Source organism: Lissotriton vulgaris, chromosome 12, assembly GCF_964263255.1.
Source record: "Lissotriton vulgaris chromosome 12, aLisVul1.2, whole genome shotgun sequence".
NCBI classification, from domain to species: Eukaryota; Metazoa; Chordata; class Amphibia; order Caudata; family Salamandridae; genus Lissotriton; species Lissotriton vulgaris.
In genome coordinates this window covers 801,177,199-801,204,618 of record NC_141700.1, presented here as the reverse complement: position 1 = coordinate 801,204,618, position 27,420 = coordinate 801,177,199, and the positions used below count along the sequence as shown (strand labels likewise).

At 48.9% G+C, this 27,420-nt stretch overlaps 1 protein-coding gene across 1 annotated transcript; it reads left to right on the top strand.

Moving 5' to 3' along the window:
- The first annotated feature begins 2,890 nt into the window (after positions 1 to 2,890).
- LOC147678781 (uncharacterized) lies at positions 2,891 to 25,494 on the top strand. The gene is made up of 2 exons (XM_086946230.1): positions 2,891 to 3,970; positions 24,464 to 25,494. Exons 1-2 carry the CDS (start codon positions 3,202 to 3,204, stop codon positions 25,141 to 25,143), a joined length of 1,449 nt encoding a protein of 482 aa, XP_086802356.1. The 5' UTR covers positions 2,891 to 3,201; the 3' UTR covers positions 25,144 to 25,494.
- The last annotated feature ends 1,926 nt before the right edge of the window (positions 25,495 to 27,420 follow it).

The following is a 27,420-nucleotide window of genomic DNA, read 5'->3' as shown; positions in this document are numbered from 1 at the left end:
ATCAAACACCCAGTGTATCACAGCAAAAACACTCAATACTCAAATGTATAGATAAAATCATCATCTTAGATAGATCAGCCCCTCATATGGTGTATATATGTGAGGGTTTGTGTATCCATGCATCATACGTATCTCATTATAGCTTAGCCACACTCTTCAAGCAGTCTCTCTCATTAGCTTGATAAAGTCCTGCAAATGTGGAAAGTTACTTCAATGCTAGCCTAGTCATAAAAACAGAATAAACCTCTTGTTATCTGCAGTTCAAACGCCCAATTGACAGGTCCTAACTCAGCCAAAGTGTTCACTATTCCTAAGAAACAACTCCGGTTATTGGGTTAGCCCACCGCCTACCTGTCCGTCGTTGCCTCAAGACTGACCTTAGTCTTGGGGGAGGCAACGATAGGGACAGGAGGCTCGTATAAGTACAGCGCGTTGTGGACTACTTTCCTACCACGCTTACTTAATAAGCATACCAAGTACAAAATGCTCCTTACTTTACACTGGGTCTGCCTGCAAAGGCGTAGGTAGCTCAGCCCCGGTTGTTAGGAATAGTTAAGCAACATCTTCGTGCTTGCAGCATATATTCCAACTTGCTAATCGCTGCTGCGATTGCTCTGGCATTCCCGGACTACAACATTACATCATCAAAATGGCGCTGGTAGTTCTATGTTGCAATAACGTGTGTAATGTGTAGAATAGAATCGTGTATGTCATTATTCTACTGTGAACTTATCCAGCATATACGTCTTGATTAAACAACATCTGCAGGCTTACACAATAGATTCCAACTCGCTGCCGCGATTACTCCTGCGTTCGCGGACTACAAAATGGCATCATCAACATGGCGCCGTTAGTTTTATGTTACAATACCAAGTGTGATGTGTTGAACAAAATCGTATAGGTCATTATTCTGACCTGAACCTATCCAGCATATGCGCCAATGAGTATGTGAGTACATGCGTCAGGTATTCGATTACAATTCACCAACTTATTCAGATAAACCATAAACTACAAAATGCCTTGGAGGCCCTTGGACGCAGTCTTCAGGGATCGCTTCCTTGTCTTACCCTCAGTGGTGGGAGACTCTGCGTTCTAGCAGTGCAGGAAGAGCGGAGCTGCTGAGAGATGCTGGGACTGGTGCTGGGAAACATTTGTGCAGAGCAAGGCTGGCCCATGATGTCCGGGGGCGAGGCGATCCACAGGATGCGTCACGGCGGGCAGGGGAGGGGGCGGGCAGGGGAGGGGGCGGAGAGGGGAGAGGTGCGACACGGCAGGCAGGCAGGGGAGGAGAGTAGGAGGAGGAGGGGGGAGGAGAGTAGGTGAGGCACGGCCTAGCGGCAGGCAGGCAGGGGAGGAGAGGAGGAGGGGGGAGGAGAGTAGGGGAAGACGGACATGCACGCGCCCGTGACTTTTAAGGTCAATGCGCATGCGCATAAGCTTAATGCGCATGCGCATTGACCTTAAAAGTCACGGGCACTGCAAGGAATCGCCACGATTCCTTGCAGTGTAGATAAAGAGTGGATAACTCGCAATACTCTCGCCTTGCTCGATGCGCATGCGCATCGACAGGCGAGACCTAAAAACCGTGAAGTGCACAATTGTCTCAACCTAAGATAAACTTATTTTGACTTGTACTTAAGTGGTTGTCTATTTATTTACTTTTATACTATCGTGCAACTTCCTCTGGTGTGTATAAAACTTACGCTTTGTCCTGAATTTCTGTCCTGAATTTTTCCACTGACCGTCCTGACTTGCACCCATGCCAGTTGGTCACCCTACCAGCGCCTGTAGCCCTACAGCTCAGGAGGTTCAGGACACCTTCAGGGTGAAATGTAGAAATTCAAGGACTTTCACAGAGCTGAAATAATACACTGAGGTGCACGCGGACACTGATCACCGTGAGAAACCCCTCCAAGCGCGCGTGCGCATCTTGTGCACAAACCAATGTGAAAAACATGAAGGGAAACTTCATTTGCTTAAAGCACAAAAATCAAAAATATGTGTGCGCCGGGAAAACAATCGAGATAAATAAAGAGCGACGCGTTTAAAAGCGACACGAACTGGTGATTCTAGAAGGTTTCACGCGCGTTTGGGAGAGACAGGCGTGTGATAATGTCTGCTCTGCACGTGTGGTGATCCGCATGGAAGGGGGGGGGGCTCCACAGGAGAGCCCCACCTGGTTCCATCTCTGAAGCGCTGCAGGTTAAAACTAGACGCTGTGGGTGGGGGGCTTTCTGATCGACACACACATCACATCGCTTTAATATTAAAACACGTTCACCAAATGTCTCCATAAAGACTCTTTGAGCTCTCTGATGACGTCACCCGGAGAAGAAGCACGTGCCTCCACGTGACATGACACGTGCAGTGTACTGGAAGCCCCCAGGGCGGGGAACACACCTCCTCACGCATGGGGCACCCCCACATTGCTTGTGTGCAGGGTGACACACAGCCCCTCACCCCATTACTCGTGTGTTCGCCGACCACACCAGGGGGCAGCCAATCCCCCACGTGCTGCATCACAACACAGGGGTCACACTCACTGCTGGTGCACTGGGACCCCCATGATGGGACAACCCATTTAGTTTATTTCCAATCTAAGTTTGCGTCAACCTATGTGGGAGTGCAAGTCACGTGACCCGCATCTTTAAATCAATTCAAGGTAAAAGGCAGCCACTAATCAGATGTCTTCATTTGAAGAGCCTCCCCCCCCCCCCCCCCCCCCCACAAAATCAACAACCCCCCTCTTAGATTCTCGGATATAAAAGGCAAACACTGCTGCCCTGTTTGCATTAGCCAAGGTTTTCTCTCTCCGAGCGCGCCTGGAGCCCTGCGGTCAGGTCAATGAGTAACTCGCTGATAACAGAGCCAAGTATTCCGAAAAGACACCAGGACCTGAAAAATACATGGACGGGAGCCCGGACGGACAAAACTCATCACATGGGCCACAGCGGACTCCGGGCGGCCAGCGGCGACTCAACTGAAGACAAGCATTGGAGCCCAAAGAGAGGTGGCTCAGATCTCAGCCTCACAGGTGATCAGCGCGCTCTACAAATATTTGATTGATTGACCGGAGCCACCAGGGGCCACCAGGAGCCACCAGGGGCCACCAGGGGCCACCAGGAGCCACCAGGGGCCACCAGGAGCCACCGGGGGGCACCAGGGGCCACCAGGAGCCACCAGGGGCCACCAGGGGCCACCATGGGCCTCACGAACTGGCTGACGACTCTCTTCTCTCACAGGAGGGTCACCGACTCACAGATTAACATATTGACGGAGAGCCAGCCCCTGACAAACCTGACTCCAGATGGCGGCGTGGTGCTCCAGAGTGCGCGCCCGGTGGTCCACGGCGAGGCCACAAGCCCCCTGTGCGTCCTGGAGGCAGAATTCAGCCGTCTTGTGGCCCAAGTCGGAGGGAAGGAGCAGTTCCTGCTTGTGGGGGACGCGGTGACTGCAGGAAAGGCATCAGGTGGCGGGATTTTCCAAGAACTTTCCAACCATCTTTTTGGAAACACAGTTGGAGACTCCATGGGAGTCACAGTCCCTGAGGAAATGGGGAAAAGCAACATTGTAACTGGGAAGGGCCAGTCGGGGCCTGTGGAACGCGCTCCCCCTGCACCTGCCAAGTCCCGCGCCTTCAAGTACCCCGCCATCTTGGTGGTCTTTAAGTTCACCATCCTACAAGAGAAGGCCAATGAGGTGACCATCAGGGAGATCCTGAAGGACGTCCGGTCCAGGTCCAAGGAGGCCGCCCCGGCCATCATCGGCATCGTGTACTGCGAGGACGACGTCTCAGAGGAGGAAGAGCGGGCAGCGTACCACCAGCTCTCGCGCTACCTCCAGGACGCGTTCCACCCCGAGAGCAGCAGAGGGCCTCGGGTCAGCGTCTGTCTCTATACCAAGTCAAGGCCTAAGTCTATCCTGGGAGTGCGGAGCTGCGTGTGGGAGACGCTGAGCGACTCCGCGACAGGTAATGCGTTGTTGTCAATCTGATGGAAGGTATGCAACAATGTGACACAAAGGCAGTCTAACCACCAGGTGGGCGGTGCCTGGACGCGACAACCCCAGGCCATGAGGCGGGAATATCTAGGGAATAAACCCCATTTACTGTCAGTTTCTGATCCTCATTTTTTATTTTATTTATTTTATTTGCAGAGTTTTATATAGCGCTGGCTAGACCCGGAGGTACCATGGAGGAGGTGTCTGGATTTTGCCATGATTCAGCCTGAAAAAGGCCTGACAGGTGTGTGGAGGTTTGAGGGAGGTGGTCTGTGGTCGATGCTTCTGAGATGCCTGGATCCTGGCTCTCCAACCGCGCATCACTAGTCAATGGTCACCGCTCGCTCTTCGTGTTCCCGCGTCTTGCTGTGGACATTGGTTCATACGGTGAACACTTCCTCAGCCCACTAACCTATTCCAGAGGGTTCACCAACCCCAAATACTGAGGAGGGGGCTTATCTGGGAGGGAGAACCATGGCCAGTGGTTGCTTGCTACCTCTACTTGCCCCAGCCCTCCCTTCCTGCAGCGGTCTCAGAGAGATGTGTGTCTGGAGCCCTCACGACGAAGGAGGTTGGTCTTCAATCTCAGGTCTGGGCCAAGAAACTTCAGATGCTGAGAGTTCAGAACCACATCTCAGCAGGTTGATGGCACTGGTGACTCCACGTGGGCAGGTTGATGACATTGGTGTGGTCCACGCAGGCAGGTTGATGGCACTGTTGACTCCACGCAGGCAGGTTGATGACACTGGTGACTCCACTCAGGCAGGTTGATGGCACTGGTGACTCCACTCAGGCAGGTTGATGGCACTGGTGACTCCACGCAGGCAGGTTGATGACACTGGTGACTCCACGCAGGCAGGTTGATGGCACTGGTGTGGACCACGCAGGCAGGTTCATGACGCTGGTGTGGTCCGAGCAGGCTGAGACGGTGCTCACGGTGCTGTGAGCACACACAGTCTGCAGGCCGTGTCTTAACCTCTACCTAACTACATGACTGACTCTCTCACACTGACTGACTGACTCTCACTGACTTACTGTCTCTCTCACTCACTCTCTCTCTCTCTCTCTGTCTGTCTGACTGACTGACTCTCTCACTAGCTGACTGACTGACTGACTGACTCTCTGACTCTCTCTGTCTCACTGGCTAACTCTCTCTCTCACTGACTGACGCTCACTCTCACTGACTGACTCTCCCTCTCTGTCTCTCTCACTGACTCTCTCACTCTGTCTCAGTGACTGAAGGACTCTCTCACTGACTGACTGACTCTCTCCCACTGACTGACTAACTCACTCTCAATCTCTTTCTCACTGACTGAGTGACTCTCTCACTCTCACTGACTGACTGACTCTTTCTCTCATTGACTGACTGACTCTCACTGACTGACTCTCTCACTGACTGACTGACTGTTATTTATGCCCACCCCATTAGAAAAAAAACCTATAACAAACATACATTGGGACAGGCAGATAGAAGATGGCAGCATTGAAAGGACAGAAAATACTCAAGACATTATTTATTGGTAATACTTTTTTAATATGGTCGTTCAGTTGTACATAAAGCTTTCTTGGGTATATATACGGTAACAAAAATGCTTCTGACACTTTTTTATTATAACTTTTCAGCATGCTGCAAACTTCTGTACAGCACAGCTTAAAGACATAGGCAAAGTAAATATCTCTGGCTAAACACTTATAAGGTCTCAAAGGCGTGACCTATTGGCTATGCCAATGCTTGTTTTAGCTTATGTGTTTTAAGCCACCTCCTTAATTACATCAACCACGCCCCTTGAGAGACCCTCCCCCACCCTTTTTTTTCATCACACTTAAAGCCCTGGGCACTTCTGTTAGTCCTACTTCTATGTCTATGACCTGTCCCGGTTTTTTGTATTGATAATCTGGTCACCCTACAAATGAGGCCCACCCACTGGCTGGACAGTAAAATACAGCCATAATTTGGTGCGTTGGACTTGGTGCCACTTTACATGCTGCACCTGCTCAGAGAGTTGTTTGCGAGTCTGAGGGCACAATCTCAGAAGGAACACGCTGTACTGATTGTGTGACACAAAGCGCTGCGGGCACTCCTACTGGGCAAACACCGGCCACACGAGCTGTACGTGACGACTGAGCATTGAAGGTCCAAGGATTCCAGAACTACATCTGTTTTCACAGAGATTTTTGTGGAGGTAAAGGAAACATACTCAAAAAACTCTGGACCTTTTAGAGTTTTGGAAAAGAACAGTTTTTTTTAAAGTAGTGTATGTTTTCCAGGTTTTTGTACATCCTATTTTTTAGGTTAAATCCTGTGTTCGTTGATTCAAATTTTCATTAAAACAAATAGGGTCGATCCAAAGTTTAGAAAGAGTATAAAGTTTTATTAATGCAGAATTGAACGTAAACAGCTGTACGTGGGCGACGGGATGGCCGTGCGGGCACCCACCTGAGGGCAGCCCAATGTCAGGGCATTGCATCAGGGCCACATCTGGGAACACACGGTGGTGTAACATTAGCCCCTGCAGGCCCTGCAGTGCGGGGGAGGGGGGGCAGAGCTCCACGGGCCCTCTCTGGCACTGTGCACGGGTGGTGGGCTCTTGCCCTGAGAGCTCCTGACTGGGTCCTGAGCATGGGGCCCCCCTCCATGTTCTTTGCAGGGGGGCCCCCTCAAGGTTCGTTATGCCACTGGGAAGAGCTGCCCAGCGGGGATGCCCGCTGCCCTACGCTACACTGGGCAGATGCACAAACAATATTAGAAAAGATATTCTTAGTAGCAGAGCCACGACCTAGGGTGGACGTCCGACTTCCGGGGCGTGACTATCCACGACGCGACAATGTATGCAAATCACTCCGTTCCCAGCATGCCCCTCTTCTGAGCACCGCGGCATGTGTCTGCATTAGCACATGCGCCTTTTCTACTTGTTCCTCCAGCTGAAGACAGTTTTATGTGTAGGAAACGTGTCTGGGCGCCCAATGAATTATGGGTAGAAGGGTGACCAACTGACCGTAATTTTCACGGACTGTCCATAAATTAGCCCCAACGTCCGTTGTCCTCAGCAGAGGCACCCCCCACATGGTCGCACCGCCCGAATCCCAATAAATTCAGACCACACCAGTTTATTTTATGGAAGAATTAAGGCCGCAGTTTATTAGGCATTTATCACTTACAAGCGATCCTTTACAAGCCATTGTTTCTGTTTTTGCGACCGTGCGTCCTTACACACCAGCTCTGCACTGTGCCCTACATTCAGTGCGGCTCTCTTTACAAAGTGACTTGTCACCGTCCTTAACCACCAATGCCTCTGCACTGTGCCCTACATTCAGTGCAGCTACCCTTGCCCAGGCCACCCCCTCCCTGGGACAAACCTTTTCCTTTCTCTCCGGGCAAGCTTCTGCTTCCGGCCCGACCGGGTAACCTTTTACCTCCGGTTTCCACACACTCCTTGGGTAAGCGTCTGCTTTAACCCAAACCGGATGGCCCCCTTTGCCACCGGTGTCCAATCACTCCCGGGTAACCAGCCGGTTCCCACCCGGCCGGGTGACCTTTTCACTTCCGGGGCCCACACATTCCCTTCCGGGTTGGCGTTTGTCCCCGCCCCCCGCCCGCGTTGCGCCATTAATTGTTTACTTCCGGTTCACCTGAACACAGGGAGCTCGGGGAGCTTGCCAGTGACCCCCTGGGTCCCGCCTGCCCCATTTGTAGTCTGAGCCCTCTGCGCCACCTGCTTTTTGTATTCTTCTTGGATCGCTTTGTAAGTACCGTCTATTGTCCCTTCTTCCGAAACCACAGGATCTCTTGTAAGCCCCATATGCCTCTGCGACTACTCTCACCTCTTTTGTATATCCCCCCCTTCAATTCCTGTCCCTCCAAGGGTGGGTGGGCGGGTCTTCTCCTGCCAAAATTCCCCGGAGAAAAGAGGGCCTTGTGCCCTGTGCCCACCCTTAAATAGCCCTTATCCCCCTACACATTCCTACCTTAAATTTATGGCTGAGCTGGCCCAGCCCCAATGCTTGGTGGGCCCGCTCTTTTCTCTTTCCCTGCCTTTGCTCCCCTTATCTCCAGCCAATCATTGGGTGCTCGGGCTCTGCCTCCCGGGGGTGGCCTCCACTGAGACCCCCGGTCCAGCCACTGTCCCCCCTCCCCCTGGGGAGTGGGGGGGGGGCCGAACCAAGGGGCAAAGCGATGTTTACACAGACCCCACCGAAGGGCAAAAGTCAACTTCCACAATTGTGATTCTCCAGCTGAAATGGAAGCGAGTGGGTCTCCTTTGCTACAGTCAGGAGGGAGGGGCAGACAGCTCAAAAGAAAGAAGCCTTCTTAACAGAGTGTCTGATTCACCCAAAAAAATGCAAATGTGTGCAATTCTCACTGTGCTTTTAATACAGTTATAAAAACTGTTTACACTAGTAAAAATCTGTATATCACTGAAATCTATAATTTAGAAGCACTTTGCATTTTTAATCTAAATTTATATGTGCATTTAGTGGCAGCCTATATTATACTGTGTGCACTGCTCATTTAAAATAATGACTTAAACATTCCCAGTGCTTTTAGGGATCTCCTAGCACTAAAAATACACAAGTCACTTTTCCCTGCTTCACCAAACAGGATACAATTCTGTGGACCTCCGTTTGCACCCATATACATCAGTAGTCAACACATTAATCAATAGAGGTTTCCTACCATACAATAGAACATTTTCAACGAAGAAATGTAACTTTATTTATTTTTCAGTCAAGGTGTGCATTATTTTATTTGTAGTTACCTGACGGTGAGAGATCAACAGAATAGTTGCACAATATTGTGCTCTTTTTAGCCTGGCCTTCGATTCCGCCTCCGCGCTCACTGACCACGCCCCAATGGCAGTATCCATACTTTTTTAATGCCCTTCAAACACTGCTTTTTTCAGTTTAAAAAGCTTTATTAAAGAAGATAAACCATTTAAACATCAATACAAAAACTAGTGCCAATGAAGATATATAGAGGTAAAATACAATATAACAATATGCAAAAGGACTATAATAAGGAACAAAGCTTTTAAAGGTATTTTATTTTGTGGGAAGGAGAAACAAAGAGAAAGGGTAGAGAAAGAGAGGAAAGAAGGGGAAGAAAAGGCGGGCAACTAATAAACAAATTCAATATCTTAAACTACTATAAGAAAATGAAAGTGAAGTGTAAATAAAAAATATTGGTAGGAAACAAAGTAATAACAAGGAGCAATTCAAGAAACATGTCTAGAAAGGAAATCAGTTAAAGGCAACCATAACAAATGTTTTTTGATTAATAAAGGTATAGTGGTGGCAAAAGCACGATCAAGCCTATGGTGATGACATAACAAATTCCACCAAGCATTATATGAAATCTTCAAAGCATCCTTCCAGTTGGTGGTAATTATTTGAAAAGATATAGCTATATATAAATCTATAAATTTACGTACATTACTATGAACATTCCATATAGGTAAAGAACCAACCAAAAAATATGTACAATCTCAAAAGGACAATCTGTATCTAAAATTTCATTCAATTTTGACTAAATACTAGACCAAAGGGATTTAACCACGGGACAGTAAAAAAACATGTGTCAAAAGTCACTATTTGCATAGGAGCAGAACCAACATTTCTTAGAGTGAAGTAACTTGAACTTGTGTAGATTGGATGGAGTAAAAAAAAATCTGTTATAAAAAAAGTATAAAGTCTGTGTGGTGCTAGCAGAACGGGAGACAGTATGTATTTTAGACCATAGAGTGTCCCAAACTTGGAGGGAAAATTCTTGAAGTAGGTCTCTTTCCCATAAGACTTCAAGTGGATATTTAAGCCTCTCAATAGTGGGAAGGGAAAGTAATTTATAAATGGCAGCAGCCCTAAAAGGAATAGAAAAATCTGGTGGGGATATGAAAGTTGGGACGGTAGTGGTCAAGGAACTGTTATGAAAGATGATAGAGGTTAGGGCACGAATGAGCAAAGGGTATTGAGAAGAGTATGTGTTAGAGAGAGGAAAATTGTCACGGATATCTGGGAAAGTTCTTACGGAGTTATCAATAAGTAAGTGATTATATGTAATGATACCTTTATCAATCCATTCTTTCCAGAAAAGTGCCTGTTTATCAATCTTTAGAGATTTGTTATACCAAATAGGAGTTAATAAATGAAGATGAGCTTGTGAAAAAAAGGAACTATGGCCTCCATTAGGATGGCGGGCGGACTTTGCCCGCCCGCCACCCTTGCGGAAAACGGGACCGCCCATGAGTTGAGCGGTGGCCCCGCACTGGACATTAGGATGCGCCCGCCACAGTGGCGGGCGCATCATGCATTCTTAACATTGTGGCGGGCGGTGCTCTCAGCACCGTCCGCCACAATGCTAAGAATGCCTGTATGCATTTGCATACACAAAGCGTCATGCACATAAGCGGCAGGCACTGCACGGTGCCTGCCGCATTGCGTATACAAATGCAGGGGGGTACCCCAGGTACCAACCATGTGCACCCCCCACACCCCCCCCTTCACCATGGGGGCCCGCAGGGGGCCCCCGAGGTGAAGACCACAGCCTTTCCGTGGCGGCATTGCCGCCACGGAAAGGCATCAGATCGGGCCCATTGTAATATGGCTGGCGGTGTCAAACTGACACCGCCACCATATTAAACCTTTTCCGCCCCGGCCCCAAGGCGACCGGGGCGGGAAAGCGGCGGACGGTCTTTGCGTCCGCTGCAGTCCCCCCCGCCATACTATTATGGCGGGGGCATTGAGGAGAGGATGTCGGGCGGATTGCCCCCTGCCAGCCTGGCGGGGGTAATCCGCCCGACATCCTAATGGGCCCCTATATATTGTAAGAGCTAATGCTTTAGAGCAGTGGTTCCCAAACTTTTGACTCCTGAGGACCCCCTTGAGTCACCACTGGAAGCCCGGGACCCCCAAGCAATTTGTATGGGTTAAATTTCAAATATTAAAACAGTAATTCGAAAAAAATACACACGTGTGCATACAAAACAAATAGTCAAAGTACTAAGGATTTTGGGGCCAGATGTACGATTACTTCATTTAGCGCCTCGCAATTGGCGACACATGGCAAGTGGCAAATTGTGAGTCGCTAAATGAAATGTACAACAGTGTGTTTAACACTGTTTGGGATTCCCAATGGGGTCGCAAATTGTGAGGTTCATTAATATTAATGAGCCTCTCGCAATTTGCGAGCCCATTAGGAATGCCAGCCCTCCCAGGTATGGTGGCCTGCTGGGCTCTGCAGGCCACCATGTCTGGGACAGCTTTTGAATAAAGCAGTTTTAAAAAGAAAATGTAGCCCATTTACCATGCATTTAAAGAAAAAGGAAATTAAACATTTTCGTTTCATTTTCTAAGGGCAGGCAGAGGTCCCCGGGACCACTGCCTGCCCTTAAAAAATAATTTTGCATGTATTTGCAAAGGGGAAGGGGGTCCCTGAGGACCCCTTCCCATTTGCAAATGCATTACCATCTACTTGAAGTAGGTGGTAATTGCAAATGTTTTGCGACCGCAAAACATTTGTACATGGTTTTGAGACTTGCTATTTAGAAGGAAATGCCCCTTCCAAATAGCAAGTTGCAAAACGTATTTAGCGAGTCGCAAACAAATTGCGACCCGCGAAATAGGCAATGTACATGGCCCAATAGGTTTTTGCATGCGCAAACGGGTTCGCGAACCCGTTCGCACATATAAAAATGGATCATACATCCGGCCCTTAGTATTTTATATTGAAGTAATAGCCCCTCTGTCACATGCATTTCATTTGTTTTATAGCATCTCTCATACCATTGTAGGATGCGAGAGCACTTTACATAGCACACAAATAGAGACATTGAATTATACATGTAAATCAGTGTGTATATAAAATGTTTAAAGAGTGCTCGGTCTGGAAAAGCACAAACTCAGGATGCAGAACATAACACTGTGGCTAGCACTGACTTTAACATTAAAAATGTATTCCCACCCAAATAAACCTTTTTAGCAGCATCAGGATAATGAATAACTGGGGAAAACAAAAGTTCTAACTGGTACCATGCAGTTTGCAATCAGCTCTTTGAGAACAGTTTATAGGACCCTCTGCTTGATTACAATTGACACTTGTGAAGTGAACAGTAACGAAAGAATCTTTGTGACAAAAGCAGTAACCACGAACCTATGCACATAAAATACTGCGTTTTAAAATGCATGTTACACGTTCTTTGCAGTAGGCACATTAACCCTCTGTGCTACATTAGTTAAGTCAAAGCTGCCACTAAACAAAATTCTCCTCACGCTCCAGCAGGTACATTAATCACTGCCTTGATCTTGACACTTTTATTTTTGCTGGAAAGCTGCTAATTATACTAGAAACTTTTCTGTGCTTTTAAAACTGTTGCCTACGGACCCCCAGGGCATATGTCACGGACCCCTGGGGGTCCGCGGACCCCAGTTTGGGAAACACTGCTTTAGAGTGTATTAAAATGGGAGAAAGAAATCTCTTCGGAGGTTGAGATAGACGAGTAGCAGTAAGGAAAGACAAGCATTGGAAATGCAATAGGTCTCGCATTAGAAAAGTTGGAGCTATTGGTCTTGTAAATCTAATAATTTTTTAAGTTATGTTTATGTTTTTATAATAGCAAATGTATTCATTTTGTTATTGTAAATGCCAATATTTATAGAATTTGCAAATGTGACACCTATAGCATTATTTAACATTTTTTTGTGTCATTTGTAATAAAGCTTGAAACATTGAGAGAACATATTTGAACAAGTGATGCTGTGGTGGTGCTGAGTGATGCTGTAGTTCCGCTGAATGATGCTGTAGTTGAGCTGAGTGATGCGGTGGCTGCGATGAGTGATGCTGTGGTTGTGCTGGGTGATGCTGTGGTTGTGCTTAGTGATCCTGTGGTTGCGCTGAGTGATGCTGTGGTTGCGCTGAGTGAGGCTGTGGTTGCGCTGAGTGATGCTGTGGTTGCTCTGAGTGATGCTGTGGTTGCGCTGAGTGATGCTGTGGTTGCACTGAGTAATGCTGTGGTTATGCTGAGTGATGCTGTGGTTGCGCTGAGTGATGTTGTGGTGGCAACGAGTGATGCTGTGGCGTTCAGTAATGCTGTGGTAGCGTATAGTGAGGTTGTGGTGCCCCTGAGTGATGCTGTGGTGGCGCTGAGTGATGCTGTGGTAATGCGATAGATAGAGTGAGGGAGATAGATAGATAGAGGGAGGGTAATAGATAGAGTGAGGGCGATAGATAGATATAGTGAGGGGCGGTAGATAGATAGAGTGAGGGCGATAGATAGATAGAGGGAGGGCGATAGATAGATAGAGTGAGGGCGATCAATAGATTTGCTTAAGTTCCAACCAAAGCTGGAGCACGTGAACTCAGCAGAAAGAAAGAAAGCCAGAAAGGTAGGAGAGAAGGAAGGAAGGAAGGAAGGAAGGAAGGAAGACAAAAAAGGGAAAAAGAAAGACAAAAAAGGAAGGAAGGAGGGCAAGGAAGACAAAAAGGAAGATAGAAGGAAAGAGAAGAAAGGGATAAAGAAGGAAAGAAAGACAGAAAGAAGGGAAAGGAAAGGAAGAAAGAAAGAGGAAAAGTAGGAAAAATGAAAAAGAATGAAGAAGGCAAGAAATGAAGAAAGAAGCAGAAAATGCAAAAAAGGGAAAAAAGAAGGCAAAAGGAATGAAAGAAAGAAAGAATGAAAAAATAGGAAAGAAGGCAACAACAAAACATAGAAGGAAAATAAAGAAAAAGAGAAGGAAAGAAAGAAGGTTGCTTACAGGTGCTGCATGGACTCTGGAACTCTGAGCTCTAGAACATCCAGATGGAGTGGACACACTCTCTATAGGGAAAGAAAGGATTTACTGATGTGGAGAAGCGATGCTCCTAGGTCCTATGCAAGGGAGTTAAGTATGGGAATAGTTTGTCAATTCTGGTGATGAACTGCCTGCAAAACATGTATAGTTTGACCTCGTTTTCAAAACAAATATTTTTAATGCTTGAGGTCCGAACCTCTCTGTGAAAAGCCGGTCACACCAGAACCAACAGGTAACTAGTAAGACATTATTTCCAGAACTCCTTATAGCTCCTGACCGTGGCCTGATGCATACTGACAAATGATAAAATAATGATTGTGCAAAACTCCTCGCAAACTGAACAGCAGCTGCATGGACAACCCCAAGTCCGTATCGAGATACGAAGGATAAAAGGCTATGCATGACTACACAACGAAATTGTGTTCTTTGTATCGACTCGGGAAGGATGAAAAGCAGACTCTGCAGTGCCGGGTTTCCAACCCTTGACTTGAAGGTGCCCTGTGAGGGTACATAGCCTCCTGAGCTGCCCCACAGCTGCCCACATATTCGAGGCAATGTGCACACAAATAGAGGAATAAACATTTGGATGGGTAAGAATGAATTCACAAATGAATGATTATACATTGGATGCCATCAGGGGATAAACAAGCACTAGTCTGCTTCCGCGTGAAGTGTTATTTCCTGAACCGTGGCTGATACAGTAATATTGCAAGAGGCAACTATTCATTAAGCTGCGGAGAAATAGGCGAGATCTAAACAATCAGTAGAAAATAAAATCAAGCATTGGCGGCCGGGAAAAAAAATTCGGAGCGAAATGAAGACAAGTCGGATGGGGTGGGGGGCGGGGGAGAAGGGGAGTGAGCAGCCTTTGATGAGCGAGTGGGGAGGGGGGAAAGGGGGAGGAGAAACAAGAGACACGGCCCGCAAAAAAATCGGCGCGAAATGAAGACAAGTCAGATGGGGTGGGGGGCGGGGGAGAAGGAGAGTGAGCAGCCTTTGATGAGCGAGTGGGGAGGGGGGAAGGGGGGAGGAGAAACGAGAGACACGGTCTGGTAGGGGATTTTGGGTACTAAGGTGAGTTTTGGGACACCCTAATTCACTGAGGTTCCAAGTCTCTATGCACAGTTCTGTATGAGAACGGAATCCCTGCGACAGTGGAACTGAAGTGACCTCCATTGCTGAAGCTCAGGTGACAGTATCATTGGGGAGCAGAGTGTTAAGGGGGTAACAAATAGAAGACAAGACATCCCTTGAACTTGTGAGGCGAGGAGGAGCTGAACCCACTGGCAGGTTCTGTTATACCAGTGGCAAAAATGATGGACGGAATACTAAACAAATCAAACATTCACCCCAGTCACAGATCTGGGTTTAACCCATTGTTTTCTGGCTCACTGCGCCACCCCAGTTTTGGTGCAAAATGCAGGACTCATGGAAAGAAGAAAAAACAAGGAGAAATAAAGATATTTTTTTCGTGTTACGCCTCTCCTGGAGAGGGATATCTTTTTGGTGCATGCCCAGGGTTACAAGTCCTTGTGAATCTGGAAATGCGTTAAAAAACATGTGATTTGCGTGAGAACACCCACCGCAACGCCCCCATTGTGCAGTATAAGGCAACGCAGCAATTTGTGTTGGGGTGCCATACTCCAGATTTTCCAAGTCATTCAAAGCCACGCAAAGTGGCTTTCCGTGGCTTCATGACTCTGACTTAGAGGTTTGTGTCACATGATTACCAAGTTGTGTGATGCAAGCATGACGCAAACTCCTCATAAATATGCACAAGCGTTTTGGATGGAACTTCCATCTTTTGCGAAAGATAAATCTGGCGTCGCCCTTCCTCGGCGCCCTTCGTTGCTGTGAGCAGGTATAAAAACTAGTTTGGAAAGGTTCTCAGACACTGGCATCAAGATCGAGGCTCCAACATTTCCCAAATTTAGGGCATCCAAGACTCTGAGGAGAAAGGGACCTTCAGACCATACAAACAGTATATCCTGAGCTAATATTCCCAATAAAAAGTCCTCAAAGACAAGTTGATCTTCTCAATCTTCTTTTTTATTTCGTAGCACTTCTTCAAAGCAAAGGTCTAGCCGCCAACACGTGTTTCGTCCTGTGTGGTATAAGCCACGGACTTCCTCAGGGCTAGAAATTTTAATACATAGGAATCTTATTACTACTCAACAAACATGAAACTGATATATGTAAGATAATAATACCACATACACTAGGAACAATGTCTATGTGACATAGTGAAGAAAAAGACCAGGCAAAGTGCTCATAAAATCAGATAGATACCACGAGGGAAACACTATTATTACTAAAGTGTCTCACTCTCCTCAATAGGTGCCTAAACATGCCTATAAAGAGAGCCAAGAACCACACCAAAGATTGAAACATGAGACAAAAAACAGCAATAAAGAAAATTTAAAGATAAAAGTTAAAAATCCTTGTGAATTGTGCAAAGTGATTTCAAGGAACCATCGGCAAACGCAAAGAGAAAACCACACATGTGTAAATGTGTGGTTAAACAAAGTCTAAACCTTCTATTGGTTAAGTATCAAAACTATGGTCAAAGGGACCATATCAAAAAGGGACCTTCAGACCATAGCATAGTTATTTTCCAATAATTCAACTAAATGATTAAACATCCATGGGGCAGGTGGAGGGGGTCTTATGTCAAATCCACGCAAGCAAGCTGGACTCCTCTTGTCTCCAATTGTTCTCTTCTAATCTGAAGAAAACCTGCATTCTTCAAAAATATGGGTCAGGCGGCTTTTTGTGTTTGTTGTTGTATGTATGTTGCATTTATAGACATCGGAGCACTGTACAGGGTCAAAGGCACAGTCACAGTCTATGTGTGCTTGGAAGGGAAGCTGGTTTAAGACTGAAAATAGAGGCTGTTACTGTACCATGATGTAGGGTTCCTTAAAGAGGTGAGACTTCAGCTCTTTCCTAAGTTGACTCAGTGTTTGGGCGGTCCTTCTGGATATGCATATGTTGTTCCAGAGGTGCACAGCTGGAGAAGGGCTGTGCAATTGCTTAATTTCTTTTTCATACCTTGTAGGGCCTGATAACAAGTTTAGGTGCTAATTATTGTACATGACAAATAACATTACCACAGGGTACGTTATCTATTGTGGGCAATAAATAGCATCTATTATGAGTTTGTGGGGGATAAGATACAGATTTTAGGGCCATATGTAGGTAAATGGCATTTACCGAATCGTAAATACCGAATTTTTCCGATTCGGTATTTACAATTCGGTAAATGCCATGTAGGTAGTAATTCTTTAAATATTACCGAATCGGTAATTTTACCGATTTGTCAAGGGGGACAGGGTGTCACTTTGACACCCTGTTGCACCCCTGATTCTGGCTTGTGTGCCATGCGACACACATGCATGCCCTTAGGGCATGTATGTGTGCCATATGGCACAGGTGTACATGCACAGATGTGCATGTACACAGAAATTCGTTATTTACCATGCCATTGTATTTCATGGTAAATAACGAATTTCTAAGGGCCTGTGGCACTGTTTCCAGTGCCACCTACATCTCAAATTACCAATTCAGTAATTTACCGATTTGGTAAAATTACCGATTCGGTCAATATACAGAATCGGTAATTTTCAGGCCCCCTACATCTGGAAGTACAAATACCGGTCGGTAACGGCTGAAATCGGCCGTTACCGACCGGTATTTTGCCACCTACATATGGCCTTTAGTGTTTAATGCACCAAAATCTGAATGGTACTGTAAATACCAGGCAATTTACCCTTTTAAATTTCAGTAGGTTTGACCTCCCAAAATTGACGGTTAAGTTATTTAATGCATCAGATAATTGTTGGATGCATTGAATAAAACAAAACGCGTAATTCCCACCTGTGCGTAAAAAGGGGTGTACGCGCGGGTCAGAATTAACCACCCATTGTTATCAGGTCCTTAGACTGCAGTCCGATGGTGCCCTGTCTGCAGGGGTTCAGGGCTCCCCTTGAGAGTGTGAGCTTGTCAGCCAGATAGGTTGGGGTGTCGGCTGCGAGACCTTTGTAAATGATGCGCCTGGTTGTCAAGATGGTGCTGTCAAGCAGGGAGCGCCAACGCAGTTCCCCTAGGGTGGAGGTGATGCCATCATATTTCTTCAGGCCATGGCTGAAATGCACTGCAGTGTGTAGGACGCCCCTCGGGGCAACAGTGTGGAATCTGTGAGTCCATAGAGAACGACTGCAGGGCGTTAACACTAGGAGCGTGGCAGCTTCGCGTTAACACCAGGAGCAGGGCAGCAGAGTATTAACACCAGGAGCATGGCGGCAGAGCGTTAACACCAGGAGCACGACAGTAGGGCGTTAACACCAGGAGCACGGCAGTAGAGTGTTAAAACCAGGAGCACGGCAGCAGAGCATAAACACCAAGAGCGTCGCTCCTGCGCGCTAACACCAGGAGCGTGGCAACAGAGTGTTAACACCAGGAGCGTGGCAGCAGAGTGTTAACACCAGGAGCGCGGCAACAGAGCATTACCACCAGGAGCGCGGCAGCAGAGCGTTAACACCAGGACTGTGGCAACAGAGCGTTAACACCAGTAGCGCGGCAGCAGAGTGGTAACACCCGGAGCACGGCAGCAGAGCATTAACGCCAGGAGCAGGGCAGCAGAGCATTAACACCAGGAGCACGGCAGCAGAGCGTTAACACCAGGAGCATGGCAGCAGAGCGTTAACACCAGGAGCACGGCAGCAGAGCGTTAACACCAGGAGCATGGCAGCAGAGCGCTAACACCAGGAGCACGGCAGCAGCACGTTAACACCAGGAGCATGGCAGCAGAGCGTTAACACCAGGAGCGCGGCAGCAGAGTGTTAACACCAGGAGCGCGGCAGCAGAGTGTTAACACCAGGAGCATGGCAGCAGCACGTTAACACCAGGAGCATGACAGCAGAGCATAAACACCAAGAGCGTCACTCCTGCGCGCTAACACCAGGAGCGTGGCAACAGAGTGTTAACACCAGGAGCATGGCAGCAGAGCGTTAACACCAGGAGCACGGCAACAGAGCGTTAACACCAGGAGCGCGGCAGCAGAGCGTTAACACCCGGACTGTGGCAACAGAGCGTTAACACCAGTAGCGCGGCAGCAGAGTGGTAACACCCGGAGCACGGCAGCAGAGCGATAACACCAGGAGCACGGCAGCAGAGCATTAACACCAGGAGCACGGCAGCAGAGCGTTAACACCAGGAGCATGGCAGCAGAGCGTTAACACCAGGAGCACGGCAGTAGAGCGTTAACACCAGGAGCATGGCAGCAGAGCGTTAACACCAGGAGCATGGCAGCAGCACGTTAACACCAGGAGCATTGCAGCAGAGCGTTAACACTAGGAGCGCGGCAGCAGACTGTTAACACCAGGAGCGTGGCAGCAGAGCGTTAACACCAGGAGCGTGGCAGCAGCGCGTTAACACCAGGAGCATGGCAGCAGAGTGTTAACACCAGGAGCGCGGCAGCAGAGTGTTAACACCAGGAGCGTGGCAGCAGAGCGTTAACACCAGGAGCGTGGCAGCTTTGCGTTAACACCAGGAGCAGGGCAGCAGAGTGTTAACACCAGGAGCACGGCAGCAGAGTGTTAACACCAGGAGCACGACAGTAGGGCGTTAACACCAGGAGCACGGCAGCAGAGTGTTAAAACCAGGAGCACGGCAGCAGAGCATAAACACCAAGAGCGTCGCTCCTGCGCGCTAACACCAGGAGCGTGGCAACAGAGTGTTAACACCAGGAGCGTGGCAGCAGAGTGTTAACACCAGGAGCGCGGCAACAGAGCATTAACACCAGGAGCGCGGCAGCAGAGCGTTAACACCAGGACTGTGGCAACAGAGCGTTAACACCAGTAGCGCGGCAGCAGAGCGGTAACACCCGGAGCACGGCAGCAGAGCGTTAACACCAGGAGCAGGGCAGCAGAGCATTAACACCAGGAGCACGGCAGCAGAGCGTTAACACCAGGAGCATGGCAGCAGAGCGTTAACACCAGGAGCACGGCAGCAGAGCGTTAACACCAGGAGCATGGCAGCAGCACGTTAATACCAGGAGCATGGCAGCAGAGCGTTAACACCAGGAGCGCGGCAGCAGAGTGTTAACACCAGGAGCGCGGCAGCAGAGTGTTAACACCAGGAGCATGGCAGCAGCACGTTAACACCAGGAGCATGACAGCAGAGCATAAACACCAAGAGCGTCACTCCTGCGCGCTAACACCAGGAGCGTGGCAACAGAGTGTTAACACCAGGAGCATGGCAGCAGAGCGTTAACACCAGGAGCACGGCAACAGAGCTTTAACACCAGGAGCGCGGCAGCAGAGCGTTAACACCCGGACTGTGGCAACAGAGCGTTAACACCAGTAGCGCGGCAGCAGAGTGGTAACACCCGGAGCACGGCAGCAGAGCGTTAACACCAGGAGCACGGCAGCAGAGCATTAACACCAGGAGCACGGCAGCAGAGCGTTAACACCAGGAGCATGGCAGCAGAGCGTTAACACCAGGAGCACGGCAGTAGAGCGTTAACACCAGGAGCATGGCAGCAGAGCGTTAACACCAGGAGCATGGCAGCAGCACGTTAACACCAGGAGCATTGCAGCAGAGCGTTAACACCAGGAGCGCGGCAGCAGACTGTTAACACCAGGAGCGTGTCAGCAGAGCGTTAACACCAGGAGCGTGGCAGCAGCGCGTTAACACCAGGAGCATGGCAGCAGAGTGTTAACACCAGGAGCGCGGCAGCAGAGTGTTAACACCAGGAGCGTGGCAGCAGAGCGTTAACACCAGGAGCGTGTCAGCTTTGCGTTAACACCAGGAGCAGGGCAGCAGAGTGTTAACACCAGGAGCACGGCAGCAGAGCGTTAACACCAGGAGCACGACAGTAGGGCGTTAACACCAGGAGCACGGCAGCAGAATGTTAACACCAGGAGCAGGGCAGCAGAGGGATAACACCAGGAGCGCGGCAGCTGAGCCTTAACACCAGGAGCACCGCAGCAGAGCGTTAACACCAGGAGCACGGCAGCAGAGGGTTAACACCAAGAGCGTGGCAGCAGAGCGTTCACACCTGGAGAGCGGCAGCAGAGCATTAACACCAGGAGCACGGCAGCAGAGTGTTAACACCAAGAGCGTGGCAGCAGAGCGTTCACACCTGGAGAGCGGCAGCAGAGCATTAACACCAGGAGCATGGCAGCAGAGTGTTAACACCAGGAACGCAGCAGCAGAGCGTTAACAGCAGGAGCGCGGCAGCAGAGCGTTAACACCAGGAGCGAGGCAGCAGGGCGTTAACACCAGGAGCAAGGCAGCAGAGCATTAACACCAGGAGCAAGGCAGCAGAGCATTAACACCAGGAGCAAGGCAGCAGAGCGATAACACCAGGAGCGAGGCAGCAGGGCGTTAACACCAGGAGCTAGGCAGAAGAGCGTTAACACCAGGAGCACGGCAGCAGAGCGTCAACACCAGGAGCATGGCAGCAGAGCATTAACACCAGGAGCGCAGCAACAGAGCATTAACATCAGGAGCGCTGCAGCAGAGCGTTAACACCAGGAATGCGGCAGCAAAGCGTTAACACCAGGAGCATGGAAGCAGAGCGTTAACACCAGGAGTGCAGCTTCAGAGCGTTAACATCAGGAGAGCGGCAGCAAAGAGTTAACACCAAGAGCATGGCATCAGAGCATTAACACCAGGAGCATGGAAGCAGAGGGTTAACACCAGGAGCATGGCAGCAGAGCGTTAACACCAAGAGCATGCCATCAGAGCATTAAACCAGGAGCATGGTAGCAGAGCGTTAACACCAGGAGCGCGGCAGCAGAGTGTTAACACCAAAAGCATGGCATCAAAGCATTAACACCAGGAGCATGGCATCAGAGCGTTAACACCAGGAGCACTGCGGTAGAGCGCTAACACCAGGAGCACAGCAACAGAACGTTAACACCGGGAGCACAGCAGCAGAGCGTTAACACCAGGAGCATGACCGCAAAGCGTTAACACCAGGAGCACGGCAGCAGAGCGTTAACACCGGGAGCACAGCAGCAGAGCGTTAACCCCGGGAGCACAGCAGCAGAGCGTTAACACCAGGAGCACGGCAGCAGAGCGTTAACACCAGGAGCACGGCAGCAGAGCGTTAACACCGGGAGCACGGCAGCAGAGCGTTAACACCAGGAGCACGGCAGCAGAGCGTTACCACCAGGAGCGCGGCTAAAGAGGGTTAACACCAGGAGCACAGCAGCAGAGCGTTAACACCATCCAGATGTAAGAGTGCATGGGTTTGAGCAGCAGTTCTGAAGTCTCGTCCTGAAAGAAACTGTTTTGCTTTCTTTAGCAGAGAGAGCTGGTGCGAGGGAATCTTTGTTTTCTTGGTAATGTGTTCCTTGAGGGCGAGGCTGGTTTCAGAATGAAACAATGCGGCTGCCCGAGGCCACCGCAGGAGGCCACTCAGGAGGGCGGCCCTCTAGTACCATCGGGCGCTCCACACCCCTCTCCATTTCCCCTAGGGGCAGGGACTCTCGCGGAGTCACCTCCTGGGCGCGGCCAGGGCCGCGTCATGTCCGGTGGGCGGGGTGAGGGGGGTATTTATGCCCCCCTCACCACGCTGGCGACCTCTTTGCTCGCCCAGACACGCGCGGGCGCTGCCTTGCAGGGACACGCCGTCTCTCACTCTACCGCTTATCCTGCGTGGTCGGTGGTAGGATGCCTGGTGAGAACATTGTAATCTTGTACTTTTTTCGTTGCAGGCGGAGTTACAGGGCGATCTGGAAGCATATGGGTACAGAAGAGTACCTCTGCACGGCACATAGGGGGGCCAGAGCCAGAGCCCAGGAGCCTCATGGGAGGTGCCTGGAAACCGTGTCGGCGCCCTGGGTGTCCTTCGGGCGGTTGTGGGCCTGAAAAACCGGGGGCTTGCCTTGCTAGGCTCTGCCCAGAAAGGGGCGTGAGTAAAAAGTGTCACATGATTCGGGAGGAGGATCGCCAGAAGGGGCAGCACAGATGGGGTTCGCCCCAGTGCTGCTTGGCTCATCATGCGGGCAGGTGGCGAGAATGCTGCCTGCCCTTGGATCGCCCGTAAGATAACCCACCATGGGCCAGATGTAGGTGAAATAGATTTACAGATTTTCAATTACCGAATTTTACCGATTCGGTAATTAAAAATCGGTAAATCTATGGGGTGGACATGTAGGTATTGCAGATGGACTGGAATACCGAATAGGATGGTTTCGGTATTTACCGATTCGGTAAATACCGAATCGGTAATGCCCATTCATTCCTATGGGCTTTGAAGCCCATAGGAATGAATGGGCATTACCGATTCGGTATTTACCGAATCGGTAAATACCGATTTTCACAAGGGTGCAGGGGGTGTCACTTTGACACCCTCTGGCACCCCCAAAACAGGCTCGGGTGCCATGTGGCAGGCATACATGCCCTAAGGGCAGGTCTGCCAGTCACATGGCATAGGTGTGCATGCACACATGTGCATGCACACCGGAATCGGTATTTTACCATCAAATTGGATTTGATGGTAAAATACCGATTCGGTAAGGCCTCTGGGACTCTGAAGAGTCCCACCTACATCTGGGTGGCTCACATTCGGTAAATTTACCGATTTTTTTATTTTACCGAATCGGTAAAATTACAGAATCGGTAATTTTACTGATTCGGTAAAATAATGCCCCCTACATACCTATCACCTATTTGCCGATCGGTAACGGGCGAAAATACAGATTTTCGGCCGTTACCGACCGACCTACATCTGGCCCTATATTACATAACGTTGTATGTAATAAACCTGCAGCAGTTTTTTCCCATAACAAACTTGTGTGGTGTGTATTTATTTGCATGCAGGCTGTGTGCTTGGGGGTGGGGAGTGTCGCCATGATGGTACTAAGTGGCTTGGCACAGGGGGAAAGCTGAGGTTCAGCTCTGTCCCTTCTCATGTTGGTGAGCCAGCTGTGGACTAGTTGTCGCCTGTTGTAATTCCGTTTCACTGGTTACGTTTCAGGCAGGAGCTGGGCCGCCGGCTCCACCGCCACACAAGCAGCATCTGAAGGTTGGATGTCTAGAGCGCAAGAGACTTTCTGAGAGAGGATGTGGTCTAACGGCTTGAGCGATTGATCTCAAATCTAGGGAACCGGGTTCGAGTATCGGCAGGGACGCTCAATGTCTTGTGATTTTGTGCAAATCACTTAATCTGCCCGTGCCTAACTAAAATGTATGTGTCCTTGTGGAACGCAACTGGTGCTCATGTAAACGCTCTGATACCTGATATCTTAGGGTCTAGTTCATGCTATATAAAACTCAGAGACATTTTGTTTCCAAAAAATAAATTACCTTTGTGTGTCATCAGCAGACTGTGAATTGTGTGATTTGCCTGTAGAGGCTGCAGTGGTCACATATTTACTTAGAAACAATGATAATCTAAGATATGTGAGTCTCACAGACATGGTTTCGTTGTAAACGGTTGATGCATCCAACACACTGCGTTTGATGATGTTTAGTTTTGTTATATGGCTCAAGCAGTGGGTGTGCCCAAATGGCTTTGTTGTGGGTAAACACCAACTTTCTGAGCCCTTTTGTCGATTGTCTGATACCCACGGCTTGAACCGATAGTGATTGGGTGGAGCAGATAAGGCCACTGTTTCATGGATTATGATAGCCACTTCCATCTCTCCTCACTCCATCTTTCTCATTGCAGGTCCTCCAAGCATTGCTGCCGAGAGCAAGTACTGCAGGGATCAGGACGCCGACCTTCAGAAGAAGTTTCAAGATTTGGTGGCCCGAGTCGGGGGGAAGGAGAGCTTCCTGTTGGTGGGGATGCTGTGCCCGTCTTCCGAAACAGCAGAGAAGGTGAAACTCTTCCAGGAGGTGGCTCAGGACCTTTTTGATGACAAGAGATGCCCTGTGGAGGGCAGTTCTTGTGCTCACAGCACTAAGGGAAATGGTACATCCTCACAACAGCCCAATGCGGGGAACGCCGGGCCACCATTGAAGCCATGCACTCAACTTGAGAAGCCCCAAGCCTTCCCGTTCCCTGTCATCCTCGTAGTGTTCAAGCTCCAGTTCATGAGAGACAGGACTAGTAAGGTGCTGATCAGGGAGATTCTGAAAGACATCCGGGCGAGGTGCAAGGGAGTCACTCCGGCCATTGTAGGCATTGTGTACAGCGAAGAGCAGGCTTCTGAGGAGCAAGAACAGACTTCCCTCAGCAAACTCTCCCGCTATCTAAATGAAACCTTCCACCTTGATGCCGGAGGTGGCCATTCTCCGCTGGCCTGTGTCTGCTTCTATGTGAAATCCAGGCCCGATTCCATCATAGGCGTCAAAAAATGCATCTGCGGCGTGCTGAGGCACCACCACAGAGAGACAAAGCACTGATATTTCGATGTGATGGATATCTTTGTCCTAGGTCGAGGTAGGACCTGGCGTGTAGCATTGGCAAATGAGAAGGTGTCCTCAACTGAGCATCTTCTGAACTGCGTACAGACTTCCTGGAGCAATGAGAACCAAAAGACACCATCAAAGCAGTATCTATTGGAGTGTGTGTAGAGGGGCTGGAGCAACGAGAACATAAAGACACCATCATCGGATAATCTTCTGACCTGTTCTAGAAGAGCTGGACCAACAAGAACGTAAAGACACCATCATCGGAGCACCTATTGAAGTATGTGTAGTGGGGCTGGAGCAACGAGAACATAAAGACACCATCATCGGATAATCTTCTGACCTGTTCTAGAAGAGCTGGACCAACAAGAACGTAAAGACACCATCATCGGAGCACCTATTGAAGTATGTGTAGAGCGGCTGGACCAACGAGAACATAAAGACACCATCACAGAGAATCTTCTGGCTATTACGTAGAAGACCTGGACCAACGAGAACATAAAGACACCATCGTCGGAGCATCTACTGAAGTGTGCCTGGAGGGTCTGCAGCAATAAGAACCAACAAACATCATCGATGGAGCTTTTTCTGACCTGTGTGAGCAGAACTTCTGTCAGCCACAACCAAAGGACATTTTGTAAAACTATAATACATTTAAATGGCCATGGTCAAACCTTGGCTCCTCAGTTGAGTTTAATATCTGTTGCAGATCTTCCGGGATGTTTAGGTGCTGTCAGAGTGCTTCCCCCGAGCTGACTGATACACAGGTGCAAGCACTGAATGATGCAGATGAGTTTGTATTGTTACCTTGTCCCCTAGTTGACTTGCAGTGATTGATAAGCATTGATGAGCACTACCATAAAGATGTTATGTCATGTTATTGGAACTTGTATAGCGTGCGCACACCCCTAGGTGTCTTGGCACTTTCAGGATCATGAACATACTGTGCTGAGGTAGAGCTAAATTCTGAAAAGGCAGCTCTTAAGTTCTTTTCTGAATGCAAGAAGGGTGGGTATAGTCCTAAGATATGGTGGAAGAGAGTTCCTCAGCCTAGTCGTGCTGTAGCTGAAACTCCTACCTCCCCAACTCGCTTGCCTGATTCCAACGGTGGTAGCCAGTCTGGCATTGGGAGATCGGAGGGATCTACTTAGAGAGTACCAACTAAAAACATTCAAATCTTGGACCTTTTCTGTGCAGGGCCTTATGAGCAACGAAGAGCGCCTTAAATTTAATGTGCTGGCACACCGGGAGCCAATGAAGATCCTGAATGCCTGTCGCTATCGGCTGATATTGGAGGGCATCCAGGGTCCGTCTGGCGGCTGCATTCTGTACCGCCCGAAGCTGCCGAAGTAATCTGACCTGAAGATTCATCTACTGGCCGTTACAATAATCCAGCTTAGACAGAACTTGCGAGGACACCAGCATCTTCCTGGTGTTTCTGGGAATAAAGGGGAGGATTTTCCTCAAAGGTTTAATGGTATAGAAAGAGGAGGACACATCCTTAGACACCTGGGTCTCGTAATTAAGTTTCTCGCCTATGATAAAGCCAATATTTTTGGCTTTAATCACTGGAGTGGGGGGTGGCCTCAGGCTGTCTGGCCACCAGGGAGGAGACTAAGACGGGGAGAGAGGTTACCAAACAGTAGCACCACAATTTTGCTTGAATTCAGTTTCCAGCAGTGCTTGCTCATCCAGCTGCTCAGGGCATCATGAAGTCCCTGAGGGACCTCAAAAGGCAGAGTAAACGGTGAGGATTTAAATTTACCTAGATGAGCCGTTTGGGATCTCCAAGATGAAAAGGATTTTAGCAACGTAAAAGCCTTTCCCCTAATCCCTCTATCGTTCAGACGGTGGATCATCAGTTCATGGTCCACCGTATCGAACGCCACGGACAGGTTCAACAGAATGAGAGCCGCTGATCCTCCACTGTCTAATAAAGAACATTTATTAAGATATCAGAGCAAGATCAAATCTGTAATGCTTTCAAAAGGAATGATGGAAAAAAAGATATGAAAATAGTTTGGAACAACTAATATTGGGGCATTTCGTTTAAGGACAACTCGATTTGGAGGACTAATATGAAAAAAACTTACAAACAAGAGTTACGCTGAACAGTTTGATCTGAATCAATTCTTTTGCTTGATGTACGCCCGCTTGTCATTGAAAGACCACGAGATGAAAACTCATCCAATGTGACTTTACTCTGTTACGTGTTGTAATGTAAACATTATGACTGCTTTAGAACATATTGAAAGTAATATATGTAAATCT